At 40.4% G+C, this 13,561-nt stretch overlaps 1 protein-coding gene across 1 annotated transcript in view; it reads left to right on the top strand.

Annotated features, from left to right (window-relative positions):
* msh2 (mutS homolog 2 (E. coli)) overlaps positions 1-13,561 on the top strand; it is a 91,078-nt gene that overhangs the window by 24,478 nt on the left and 53,039 nt on the right. Inside the window, exons 7-10 of the mRNA XM_072580607.1 lie at positions 6,544-6,743; positions 7,253-7,362; positions 8,577-8,700; positions 10,417-10,567. Coding sequence (XP_072436708.1) covers positions 6,544-6,743; positions 7,253-7,362; positions 8,577-8,700; positions 10,417-10,567 — 585 coding nt within the window. The remainder of the gene's footprint in view (positions 1-6,543; positions 6,744-7,252; positions 7,363-8,576; positions 8,701-10,416; positions 10,568-13,561) is intronic.

Raw genomic sequence — 13,561 nt, 5'->3', positions numbered from 1 at the left:
ACCAGACGCCTGGAGGAAGAACGCCTCATCTTCCGCCTCGGAACACATCAACCCTAGGGCATCAATGTGGACTTCAACAGCTTCCTCATTTCCCCTTCCCCCACCTCATCCTAGTTTCAAACTTCCAGCTCAGTTACTGTTTCCTTGACTTGTCCGACCTGCCTATCTTCTTTTCCACCTATCCACTCCACCCTCTCCTCCTTGACCTATCACCTTCATCTCCTCCCCCACTCACCCATTGTACTCTGTGCTACTCTCTCCCCACCCCCACCCTCCTCTAGCTTATCTCTCCATGCTTCAGGCTCACTGCCTTTATTCCTGATGAAGGGCTTTTGCCCGAAACGTTGATTTTGCTGCTCGCTGGATGCTGCCTGAACTGCTGTGCTCTTCCAGCACCACTACTCCAGTATTTGGTTTTCAGCATCTGCAGTCATTGTTTTTACAATGTTACATATTAGGGAATGTGAACACTGCCAACCTCTTCCCAGTTATTCACCAAATACAATTCCCGCTCCCTTAATAACCTCCCTCCCCCACATCCCCGTGCAAACAGGAGTGCCCTGATTTAATTATTCAATAAAGCTGCTACCTTCAAAACTGTATGAAAGTTAATGCCTCCTTAATCATTTAATGTGTATCTTTGGATTAACGATTTTACACATTATACCAGGCAACTCTTTTTTTTTAAATGGCATCCATTTTTCCACAAGACTGTATAAAATATCTTGAGCCATTTTTCTACAGTGAAGGTAAATTTGTTATAGAAATGCAGTTCATTCTTCTTAGTTGAAGACTAGATACTTTTCAAAATGGAGGGTTGTAAAGTTTGAAAAATAAAGGCTCTGCTGCTCTCTGCTGGCCGCAGTTTAAATTGTTTTATGGCGTTGTTTAAATTCCAACAGCTGCTTAAAGGAGAGGGATTGTTGTCCACCTGGTTTGGAATACACTCCATTTTATCCAGAAAAGCAAAGCTGTTGAGCAAAAGGTCAGAACAGTCCTTTGCTTGGCTGTTGAAATTTCTTTACAGGAAACATGGTGGAGAAGCACTGATATAATTGTTGCAGTGATTTCTGAGCATTCTCAGTAGGAAGCAAAGGGATTTAATAGCCTGAAGTCTCTTGCAATCACATTTTAAGATTTGGTTTCTCATACAGTCCAGTTGCAAGAAACCCTGATATCTATTTTATGTGGGCGCATCATGGGCAGGAAAAAACAGCTGGGAGGGTTAAGGGTTCTTTTTTAGGTTGGCAACCTGTAACTAGTGGGGTTCCACATCGGACAGTGTTGGTACCACATGGTTTACGATGCATGTTAATGACTTGAAGGAAGGAAGCAAGTGTACCATAGCTAATTTGACAGCTGGCACAATTTTATAGGTGGAAGTTATAAGAGGGATGCAAACAGTTTACTGAGAGATATTGATAGGTTAAGTAAGTGGATGAAGAAGTTGGCAAATGAGGTATAATGTGGGCAAATTATAAGTTCATTTGGGAAGAGAAAACCAAAGAACAGTATTTAAATGGGAAAAAAAAAGGTGCAGAACAAAGAATCTTAGGTGTGTTTGTGCATAAAATACAAAGCTAGCAGACAGGTGCAAGGGGTAATTAGGAAAGTTAATAAGAGTAGGGAAGTCTTAGTGCAACTTCACAAAGTGTTGGTAAGACTGCATCTGATGTACTGAGAGCAGTTTTGGTCTCTCTGTTTAAGGAATGATCATTTCATTGGAGTCAGTTCAGGGAATGTTCACTGGGATAATCCCTATATGTAGGGATTGGCTTGAGTAAAGGCTAAATAGGTTGGGCTGTATTCACTCGAGTTTAGAAGAATGACATCTAATTGAAACATATAGGATTCTTAAAGGGCTTGACGGGCTAAATGTTTTAAAGGTATTTCCCCTCATGGGAGAGTCTGGGACCAGCGAGCAAGGTCTTAGAATAAAAGGGTGACAATTTAAGACTGAGATGGGGAGCAATTTCTTCTGTCAGAGGGTGGTAAGGTTTTAGAACTCCCTGCCACAGAAAGCTGTGGGGCAGCGCCCTTGTGTATGTTTAAGGCTGAGATAAATAGATTCTTGATCAGGAGGGGAACCAAGGATTATGGGGAGAATGCAGGAAAGAACCTACTTGTGTTTGCTTCTTCTGGTCACTCCCCATCCTGACTTGAAAACATATCACTGTCCCTGGACAAAAGGGGACTCCTTTCTTAACAACCCACCATGGCTGTACCTAAACCAAATGGACTGCAGCGGTTCAAAAAAGCATCTCACTACCCCCACCTCAAGGGTAATTAGGTATTGATAATGAATGCTGGTCATTGACAGTCATTCCTGAATGGGGGAAAAAAACATTTGTATGCAAGAATGACAGAAAAATGTGATTTCTAAATGGGAGTTAGATGAAAGAGAAATACATCGAGGGAAGTTATTTGGGTTGAACTGAGAAATAAGAAAGGGATGATCACCTTATTGGGATTATATTATAGACCCCCAAATAGTCAGAGGGAAATTGAAAAACAAATTTGTAAGGAGATCTCAGCGATCTGTAAGAGTAATAGTGTAGTTATGATAGGGGATTTTAACTTTCCAAACATCGACTGGGACTGTCATAGTGTTAAAGGTTTAGATGGAGAGGAATTTGTTAAGTGTGTAGAAGACAACTTTCTGATTAGTATGTGGATGTACCTACGAGCGAAGGTGCAAAACTTGACCTACTCTTGGGAAATAAGGCAGGGCAGGTGACTGAGGTGTCAGTGGGGGAGCACTTTGGGGCCAGCGACCATAATTCTATTTGTTTTAAAAAAGTGATAGAAAAGGATAGACCAGATCTAAAAGTTGAAGTTCTAAATTGGAGAAAGGCAAATTTTGATGGTATTAAGCAAGAACTTTCGAAAGCTGATTGGAGGCAGATGTTCACAGGTAAAGGGACGGCTGGAAAATGGGAAGCCTTCAGAAATGAGATAACAAGAATCCAGAGAAAGTATATTCCTGTCATGGTGAAAGGGAAGGCTAGTAGGTATAGGGAATGCTGGATGACTAAAGAAATTGAGGGTTTGGTTAAGAAAAGAAGGAAGCATATGTCAGGTATAAAGTTAAAAATCGCACAACACCAGGTTATAGTCCAACAGGTTTAGTTGGAAGTACACTAGCTTTCGGAGTGATGCTCCTTCATCAGGTGATAGTAGAGGGCTCAATCCTAACACAGAATTTATAGCAAAAATTTACAGTGTGATGTAACTGAAATTATACATTGAAAAATCGATTGTCTGTTAAGCCTTTCATCTGTTAGAATACAGTGATAGTTTCACTTCTTTCATGTGTAAATCACAAAACCTTTTTTTTAAAAAGTTGCATTCTCTGGTTAGCTGTTAACCATGGTGATAGCTAGACAATATGTTGAAGGTATTGGCCCCCCGTGTTCTCTGTCTATGCCATGATGTTTAGATTGATTCTAATCTAAGAAGTGAGATAACGGAGTTTTACATAAATTCCTGCAGTTTTTGAGCAAAGTACAATGTAACCCTGCAAGTACAAATTCACCCACAAAATATGTGTGTGCATGTGGGTCTTTGTGTGTGTGTGTGTGTGTGTGTGTGTCTGTCTGTCTGTCTGGGTTGGGGGTTGTGAGTGTGAGAAAGTGTATGTGTGTGCGTAGTGAATGCAGAGTGTCTTAAGTCTGTGAGGGGGTGCATGTGTGAGTGTGGGTGGGTGTGTGTGTGTCTGTAAGGGTGTGCGTGTCTGTGTGTATAGGAGTGCCTGTGTGTGTGTAGGAGTATCTGTGTGCGTGTAAAACGGGGACATAGCTTTAGCAAACAGAATTAAGGAGAATCCAAAGGGTTTTACAAATCTATTAAGGACAAAAGGATAACTAGGTAGAGAATAGGGCCCCTCAAAGATCAGCAAGGCGGCCTTTGTGTGGAGCCACAGAAAATGGGAGAGATACTAAATGAATATTTTGCATCAGTATTTACTGTGGAAAAGGATATGGAAGCTATAGACTATAGGGAAATAGTTGGTGACATCTTGCAAAATGTCCAGATTACAGAGGAGGAAGTGCTGGATGTCTTGAAGCATATCAACGTGGATAAATCCCCAGGACCTGATCAGGTGTACCCAAGAACTCTGTGGGAAGCTAGAGAAGTGATTGCTGGACCTCTTGCTGAGATATTTGTATCATCGATAGTCACAGGTGAGGTACCGGAAGACTGGAGGTTGGCAAACGTGGTGCCACTGTTTAAGAAGGGCAGTAAAGACAAGCCGGGGAACTATAGACTAGTGAGGCTGACCTCAGTGGTTGGCAAGTTGTTGGAGGGAATCCTGAGGGACAGGATGTACATGTATTTGGAAAGGCAAGGACTGATTAGGGATCGTCAACATGGCTTTGTGTGTGGGAAATCATGTCTCACAAACTTGATTTAGTTTTTTGAAGAAGTAACAAAGAAGATTGGTGAGCGAACAGCAGTAGATGTGATCTGTAAGGTATTCGACAAGGGTCCCCATGGAAGACTGATTAGCAAGGTTAGATCTCATGGAATACGGGGAGAACTAGCCATTTGGACACAGAACTGGCTCAAAGGTAGAAGACAGAGTGTGGTGATGTAGGGTTTTTCAGACTGGAAGCCTGTGACCAGTGGAGTGCCACAAGGATTAGTGCTAGGACCTCTACTTTTTGTCATTTACATGACAAAATGATTTGGATGCGATCATAAGAGATACAGTTAGTAAGTTTGCAGATGACACCAAAATTGGAGGTGTAGTGGACAGCGAAGAGGGTTACCTCAGATTACAACAAGATCTTGACCAGATGGGCCAATGGGCTGAGAAGTGGCAGATGGAGTTTAATTCAGATAAATGCGAGGTGCTACATTTTAGGAAAGCAAATCTTAGCAGGACTTACACACTTAATGTTAAGGCCCTATGGGGTGTTGCTGAACAAAGAGACCTTGGAGTACAGGTACATCTCCTTGAAAGTGGAGTCGCAGGTAGATAGGATAGTGAAGGCAGTGTTTACTATGCTTTCCTTTATTGGTCAGAGTATAGTGTACAGGAGTTGGGAGGTTATGTTGTGGCTGTACCGGACATTAGTTAGGCCACTGTTGGAATATTGCGTGCAATTCTGGTCTCATTCCTATCAGAAAGATGTTGTGAAACTTGAAAGGGTTCAGAAAAGATTTACAAGGATGTTGCCAGAGTTGGAGGATTTGAGCTACAGGGAGAGGCTGGGGCGATTTTCCTTGGTGTGTCGGATGCTGACGGGTGACCTTATAGAGGTTTACAAAATTATGAGGGGCATTGATAGGATAAATATACAAAGTCTTTTCCCTGGGGTGAGGGAGTCCAGAAGTAGAGGGCATAGGTTTAGGGTGAGAGGGGAAAGATATAAAAGAGACCTAAGGGGCAACTTTTTCACGCAGAGGGTGCTACGTGTATGGAATGAGCTACCAGAGGAAGTGGTGGAGGCTGGTACAATTGTACCATTTAAGAGGCATTTGGATGGGTATATGAATAGGAAGGGTTTGGAGGGATACGGGCCGGGTGCTGGCAGGTGCGACTAGATTGGGTTGGGATATGGTCGGCATGGACAAGTTGGACCGAAGGGTCTGTTTCCATACTGTACATCTATATGACTCTCTGACTCGAAGTGCAGTGTGTACATGTCTTCATTCTCTGGTTAGATGTCTGAATGCTCTAATTAGGAAAATGAGGCTAGTGTTCAGATTGTAGGATCATCGTTGTAAAGGACAAGGTACAGTTAAAAGATAATTACCTTTTTAAAAGGGAGGGAAGAGGGAAAATACAAATTTCTGTGCGATGTCTTCATAGCTTTGCCTGTAATATGCTAACATGGCCACAGGATGGCAGAGTATTGTTCAGGACTGGTGTATCTGCACATTTGAAGACAGCAGAACGGAAGAATTCTGACCAGTGAATGTAACCTGCTAGAGTAGTAGAATATTTTTCTAATATTTAAATTATAGTTGTCACTTACCGTTATGCGAAGTGATCCTATTCATTATAATGTATATTTGCATTGGTTCTTCTGTTCTGATCAGGAAACTCCAAAGATAGAGGTAAATAAGGGCAATGTTTTGGATCATTTTTACCTGTTTGTCTGAGCTCCTCCTATTTTGGTCCCTCTGATTTGCTAGGCTAGAAATCAAAATGAAACCACCATGTCACCAGGCTGTTGCCTTGTTTTTGCTGTGGCCAAATAAATCAAACACATTAATTTTATGTAAATTGAAGCAAGGTAACTGCGTGATATGAGCCAAAAAAAATCTTTTCCCAATCCTGCCCGCCCTTCCAGATTTGAAATCTGGCCTTTGTGATTTTCTGCACAGAAGAAATTTAAATAAGGAATTGAACAGACTTAGACGGTGGTTCTGCCTGTCATCTCTCTTTGGTGAGACTCATTTGTGCTCCATTCTACAGCTTTGTGTCCTATTTTTCCCTCCGTTTTGAGCTTTTAATTGAGACCACAATGTTGTTCAGCAGTTTAGAGTTTTGTTAAAAGTAAACGTTTAAAGAACTCTTGTTGCCTTGCAAAGATTGAACCTGGTGGAAGCTTTTGTAGATGACACTGAGTTACGGCAGAACTTACAGGAGGATTTGCTTCGGCGCTTTCCCGACCTTAACCGTCTGGCGAAGAAGTTCCAGCGTCAGGCAGCAACTCTACAGGACTGCTATCGGATTTATCAGGCTGTCATTCATCTCCCAAATATGGTGCAGGTGTTGGATAGATATGAAGGTAAGAAATAACATCAAAGTTCCCTCACATTTGACACATTTTTCTGAAAAGTGTTGGATTGTTTTTTTTTGACATCCATGAAACATTTTTATTGTGATTTGCATCAAAATGAAGTGTAAACTTGCATCTTTAATTTCAAATGCTGTCGATAACGAAGCCTCATTAGAGGACAACTGGATGTGTATTAGGAGCTTCTGCAGCAGGCTCTTCTACCTTCCCAGTCGTTGCCTGAGCAAGGCGACTTGTCATACCTGAACTCATCTCATCAGCTCCAAAATTGATATGGGGTGAGAAGCAGCCAAAGCACTTCACTTGTGGTGAGGACGGTTGGCTGAGCTGTAACTCACCCAGCACACTCATTAGTTGCCTGTCATTGTCGGCATGTTGATGCAAGCAGGGGTGTGGTTGGAAGGTCATCTAGGGAAATTTTAGAGACAATCTTGACCTCTGACCTGCAAGTGAGATAGACTAAGCTTGTCTAATCTGATGAACGCTAATTATTTTCACAGGTGTACACAAGATGTTATTGAAAGATGTGTTTATCTCCCCATTGACTGACCTTATCTCTGATTTTGGCAAGTTTCAGGAATTGATTGAGACGACCTTAGACCTGAATCAAGTAAGTGATTATATTGAGACATATGAGATTCTTTCAAATTTGAATTGGGTTTGGCAATCGAGAGTGAGAGACTTTTGTGAGCTAAAGAAAGGGAGAAGTTTAGATTTATCACCTCTTGATAATTTCCGGTTCTAGTTACTGCTGACAAATGAATAAGTAATTCGATTTCATTTTGCAGATTAGTCTACTTGGCCACCAATTTAATTTCTTGGAAGTCCTAAAGGAAGAAATTTTGAGAGACTATATATATTCCTTAGAAATAATCAGTTAGTGAGAAGAGCTTGATTTTTAGTTTTTCACTATATCTGGTAATAACACAAACTTAGGATATTCATAGTAATCCAATTTGTTTGGTTATAGTGTCGATGGCTGTATACTTGGACCAGCAGAGAAGCTGTATGTAGTGCATCATAAGGGGCTCAAGTTGCACTTGGTATTTGACTAGGAATTACTTTGAGTTAACTCAGCATCTGAGGGTCATTCCCAGGGTTGTGTTAAAAACAAAAGAGCATTTTGGATAGAAAAAAAATGCAAATTGGTTAGGAAAGTACTTGCTCCAGGTAGACTATTGGGTTCTGTTGTAGAATGGGCATCCATTTTTTTGAGCAGGGTTGATGATGATTTCAGCATTTGCAATGGTGATGCTGTAGTATAAGGGAAATATTCTTTCTCTGTCTTTTATGGGCCAAGACACAGTTATGTTGAGAGCTGAGTAGTTTCTTTTCAGATGCAAAAGGACTTCCAACGGGGGCATGGCTCAGAAAACAAATGTTGCTGGAGAAAAATACATGCCAAGGAGTCTAAAATTCGCCTTTTGTAAAATCACACTGTGACGTTTATGGTTGGTGCTGCCTTTACTGACAGAGAAGTGACTGTTTAATGATGGATTCAGTAAAATACAGAAAACTAAATCGCTGTCAAATGATTTGTCAATGTGTTTCTGATTCCCAAAAGAAGAACTTTGTTGATGATTAAGCACTCTGGGCGCTTTCAGGTTATAGAAGGCTTTATGTAATGTATACATCCCTTTCCTTGCTTTACAAATAATGACTTCAGTCCCTCTCTGTTCAATTTTTGATTTCCTTTCCATGTCCATTTAGAATAAAAAGGAAAGGCCATGTTTGAACTTCCATGAGTTGTGTGATTTTCTTTTTGCAAAAAATAGAGAGTTGATATAGCTATCTCAGCCTTAAAGCAATGACTTGATTTGACAGGTGGAAAACCATGAGTTCCTAGTGAAGCCATCATTTGACCCAAATCTAACTGAACTCAGAGAGAAGATGGATAATTTGGAGAAAGATATGCAGTCAACACTCAACCAAGCTGCAAGGGAGCTAGGTATGAAATAGATTTGAGATAAACTTGTACTATTAGCTGGTGGTTATTACTAGACTGTTAATTCAGAGTCCCACGTAAGGTTTTGGAGATCTAGATTTCGAATCCTGCCATGGCAGATGGTGGAATTTGAATAAAAGTAAAAATCTGGGATTAAAGCATCCAGAAACAGGACCGTAAAACCACTGTTGTTTGTCAGAAAAAAGCATCTGATTCAATAATGTCCTTTAGGGAAGGAAATCTGTCAGCCTTACTTGGGCTGCCCTACATGTGACTCCAGACCCATAGACAATAAGAAATAGGGATGGGAGTAGGCTGTTCAGTCCCTCAAGCCTGTTCCACCATTCAACACGAACATGGCTGATTTGACATTCCTCATGTCTACTTTCTGCATATTCCCTGTAACCCTTGATTCCCTGACTGATCAAGAAACCCAGGCTTAAATATGGTTCCAGAGCAAGGAGTTCGAAGGACATTCAACCGTTTGATAAAAGAAATTCCTCCTCATCTTAAATTGGTGCCCTTATATGCTGAGACAACACCCTCTGGTCATGGATTCTCCTATAAGGTGAAGCATCCTCTCAGCATTTACCTTGGCAAGCCTCTATATATTTCAAAGAAATTGCATTCTTTTAAGCTCCAGTGACTAGGGTCCCAATCTCTTTTACCTTTGCTTTTAAAACAATCCATCTATGCCAAGAATCATCCTAGTGAACAGTGTTTCAACTGTGTCCAGTGAAATGAAATCTTCCCTTCACTAAAACATCAAAACTGCTCTCAGTACTCCAGATGTGGTCTCGCCTTCATCTTGCACAGTTGAATTAAGAGCTCCTACTCGTATACTCCAACATATCTGAAATACCTGTTGCATCTGTGTTCTACTTAGCTCTGTTCCATCCTCAAGTATCCCAAGTCCCTTTGTTGCCATTTTTCTCCATTTAGATAATACTGCTGTTTTTGTTCTCCCTTCCAAAATGAATAATTTCACATTTTCCCACATTATATTCCATTTGCCGTCTTTCCATGAACTTAACGTCTCTCTCTAAACTGTATTTACCCCACAATTTGCCTTTCCACTCACTTTTGTCTGCAAATTTGACTGCAGTACATTCACTTCCTTCCTCTAAGTCATTAACATATCTTGTAAACACTTGTGGTCTGAGTACTGATTCCTCTGGAATGCCTATCGGTTTCAGGTAGCTAACCTGAAAAAAAGCCCCTCATTCAGTTTCTTGCATAATAGCCATTTCTCTATCCATAACAGTGTATTACTTCCAAAATCATGGGCTCTTATTTTATGGCTTGACCTTTAGTGAGATGCCTCCTTGAATTCCTTCTGGAACTCTAAAGACAACATATCTGGTTCCCCTCTATCCACTCTTGATAGTTTCTAATAAATTATTCAGACATGATTTCCGTTTCATACCATGCTGCCTGACTCTGCTTGATGAGATTAGATGGCAATGTGGTTAATTCTTAATTGCCCACTGGGAAGTTAAGGGTGTGTTGTAAACGCTGGCCTTGCAAGCAGCATCCACTTCCCATGTGCAATAATTTTGAAAACTTATTAGTAATGTGAGTGAGAGTTAATAAGTGTGCATTGTTGAGGAAAAATGTTTGTGGGAGCAAGTAGGTGTAGGAAGATAAAAAGATTGAATATTTTGTAATTAAGTATCTGTGAAATTTTTTCCCCAAATTGTCTACTTGATTTATATGCAGGTCTTGAAGCTGGCAAGACTGTGAAACTGGAGTCGAACGCTCAGTTGGGTTATTATTTCCGTGTCACTTGCAAGGAGGAAAAGGCTCTTCGTAACAATAAGAAATTTAACACCATAGATATCCAGAAGAACGGAGTCCGATTCACTAACAGGTTAAAATGTTTTTTTTTAAACACCTTTCTGTGGCCATAGTCAGTAGCTTGGATGGTGCACAGGGTCACAGAATTGTTAGTGCAGAAAGAGGCCATTAGACCATAACGTCAGCTTTGGCACCTTGAGCATTTTAATTTGGTCCCAATCTCCTTCCTTTTTCCTTTGAAACCTGCACTTTTCTTCTATTTAAATAATAGTCCAATGCCTTCTCGAATGCTTCAGTTGAATCTGGCTCCATCTGGATCCAAGCAACTTGCTGCTGTGTATACAAAACAAAAGCTTTTTTTCACTACGTATTTGCAGAACTCTTTAGCAGTGAGTGTCCTCTTGTTCTTGATCAGTTTGAGTAGGAATAGTGTCTCCATTTCCATTCTGTCCAGACTTCTGCGAACAAAAAATGGTGGTGATCACTGAGGGTCATGCTTGGATAGAGAGTGAAAATAAGCTAACATTTCGAGTCTAGAGGACTCTTCTTCAGAGCTGACCTGTCCAGACCCCTCATGATTTTGACGACTTCTATCACATGTCTTAGATTTCTCCTTTCTGAATTCTCCAGGAACTATTCGCTAAACCTCTTCTGCAGTCACCCCAATGCATTCGTGTCTTTTCTGTATTGTGGCACCCAAAACTCTGCAATACTTCAGCTGAGTTTTAACTAGTGTCCTAAATAAATTTATCATAACCTCCCTCTTCCTTTTCCTTGTGCCCGATTTATGAAGCAAAAAAAACTTTTTAAAATTAACACCCAGGTCCCTGCGCTCCTATCCACCCTTTAAAGCAATACCCATAATTTTATACTGTGTCTTCAGGCTCTTTATACTAAGGTGGATTACCTCTCACTTTCTCACCGCCCCCCCCCCCCCCCACCCCCCATTGAACTTCATTTGCCACCTGCGCGCCCACTCTGTCAATATGTCAATGCCTTTTGAAGTTCTGTACTGTCCTACTCTTAATTTATAATTCTCCCAAGTTTTCTGCCATCAGCAAAATTTTAAATTGTCTTCTACATCCCAGGATCCTGATCATTTATATATAATCAGGAAAAGACTCCAACTAGTGTTGCAGCTAAACTACTACAAACATTCCAACCAAAAATATACCCATTAACCAATACTCTGTTTCCTATCCTTGGGCCAATTTTGTATCCATGGTGCTACTGTCCCTTTTAGTCTATCTCTATACTTTTCTCTAAAAGCTGTTGGCACTGTATCACATACCATTTTTTACTAAGTTCATGTCAATAACCTTCAACTGATCAACTCTGTTACTGATTTGCTGGATTTTTATAATTTTATATAGTCAGACGTGATTTTACAAGTCCATGCTGATTGTTCCGAATCAACCTGCATTTTTCCATGTGTCTATTAATTCTATTCTAAATAATTGTTTCCAGAAATTTCCCCACTAGTAAAGTTAAACTGACTGGCTTATGATTCCTATGCTGATTTTTTTTTCCCAACCTTTTCTCAACAAAGATGTATGTTTGTGATCTTCCAATCATATGGCATCACCCTTGAATCTAGAGAAAATTGAAAGATAATTGCCAGTGTCTCTGCAATTTCCACTCGCTTCCTTCACTATCCTTGGATGCATCTCATCTGTTCTGTTTCTTTATCAGCTTTAAGTACCAAAGGCTTATCCAATACCACCACCTTATCAGTTTTAAACCCTTCTTGTGACTGACTTTGCTCTTCTGTCACCATAGCATGATATGTAAAGACAGATACAAAGTTTTAATTTAGTGCCTCAACGAAGTCTCTTATTTCCAAGTGTAAATCTTGTTTTTGGTCCCTAGGTTGTGCTATGCCATTTGGAATTCTTCATTATTGATGTATTTATAGAAGACTTTAAAATTTCCTTTTATGTTAGCTATCAGTATTTCTTCGCAATCCCTCTTTCCTTCTTCTATTTGCTTTTTCACATATTACGAACCTTCTGAACTCAGCAAGGTCCTCAACTGCATTTACTATCTGTGTTGTAAGCGCACTTTCTTCTTTAACTCAATTTCTATATTCGTTATCACCTGGGAAACTGAGTTGTATTGTCCTAATTAATGAGGGTATTTTCCTTAACTGCATTCAAATCACCACTTCTTTGAAAGTAACCCATTGTTCAGCTATAGTTTGGTTCCAGACTTGCCTTATTGTGACCAACCCTCCACCCAGTGTAATATTCTACCCTAGATTGACCAATGTTATTTTCTACCATCATTTCAAACCTAGTGAGCCAATGATCACTGGCCCCTAAATGTTTAGCTCACTGTCACTTGATCTACTTAACCTAACTCACTCCCAAGAGCCAGGTCTTTTCTTGTTGTACTAGGCACTTACTATATGGAAAACTGTCCTGAACGCAAGTTAAGAACACTGATCCCTTGCCTCTTACATCTATACTCTCCCAATTGATTATACAGGTAATTAAAATCCCTCATCATCATTGTGCTATGATGTTTGCACCTCTCTCTCATTTCCTTGCAGATTTGTTCCTCTATATCCTTCCCACTAGCTGATGATCTATGCATAACACCAAGAAATAAATGTAACCATTGTCTTTCAAGTCAGTTATACTTGATGTAAATCCAGAAATTCTCTTTCATTTTTGTTTTAGGATTATTGACATTGAATTGAAATTGGCATAGTACCACATCAAACATTGGGAATGTAGTTTTGCTGATGGGACCAGCATCTTGGAAGTGCTAGTAACCCCATGTATCTGTTGCCCTTGTCCTTCTAGATGGTAGTGGTGGTGAGTTTGAAAAGTGCTGTGATATAACGATCCTTAGTAAGTGGAGTTGTTATACTGCAGCTTGTAGATGGTGCACGCTACTGCTCCTATGTATTGGGTGGAGGGAGGTCATTAGTTGTGGATATGCTGCCAATCAAGCAGCTGAATGTTGTCAAACCTCCTGAGTGTTTTTGGAGCTGTGCTCATTCAGGCAAGTTGGGAGTATTGCATCACATTCTTGACTTGTGCATTGTGGATAATCAAGGCAA

Source organism: Chiloscyllium punctatum, chromosome 11 (genome assembly GCF_047496795.1).
Source record: "Chiloscyllium punctatum isolate Juve2018m chromosome 11, sChiPun1.3, whole genome shotgun sequence".
Classification (NCBI taxonomy): domain Eukaryota; kingdom Metazoa; phylum Chordata; class Chondrichthyes; order Orectolobiformes; family Hemiscylliidae; genus Chiloscyllium; species Chiloscyllium punctatum.
Note: the sequence above shows the minus strand (reverse complement) of the source record. Positions and strands in the feature narration are given on the sequence as shown.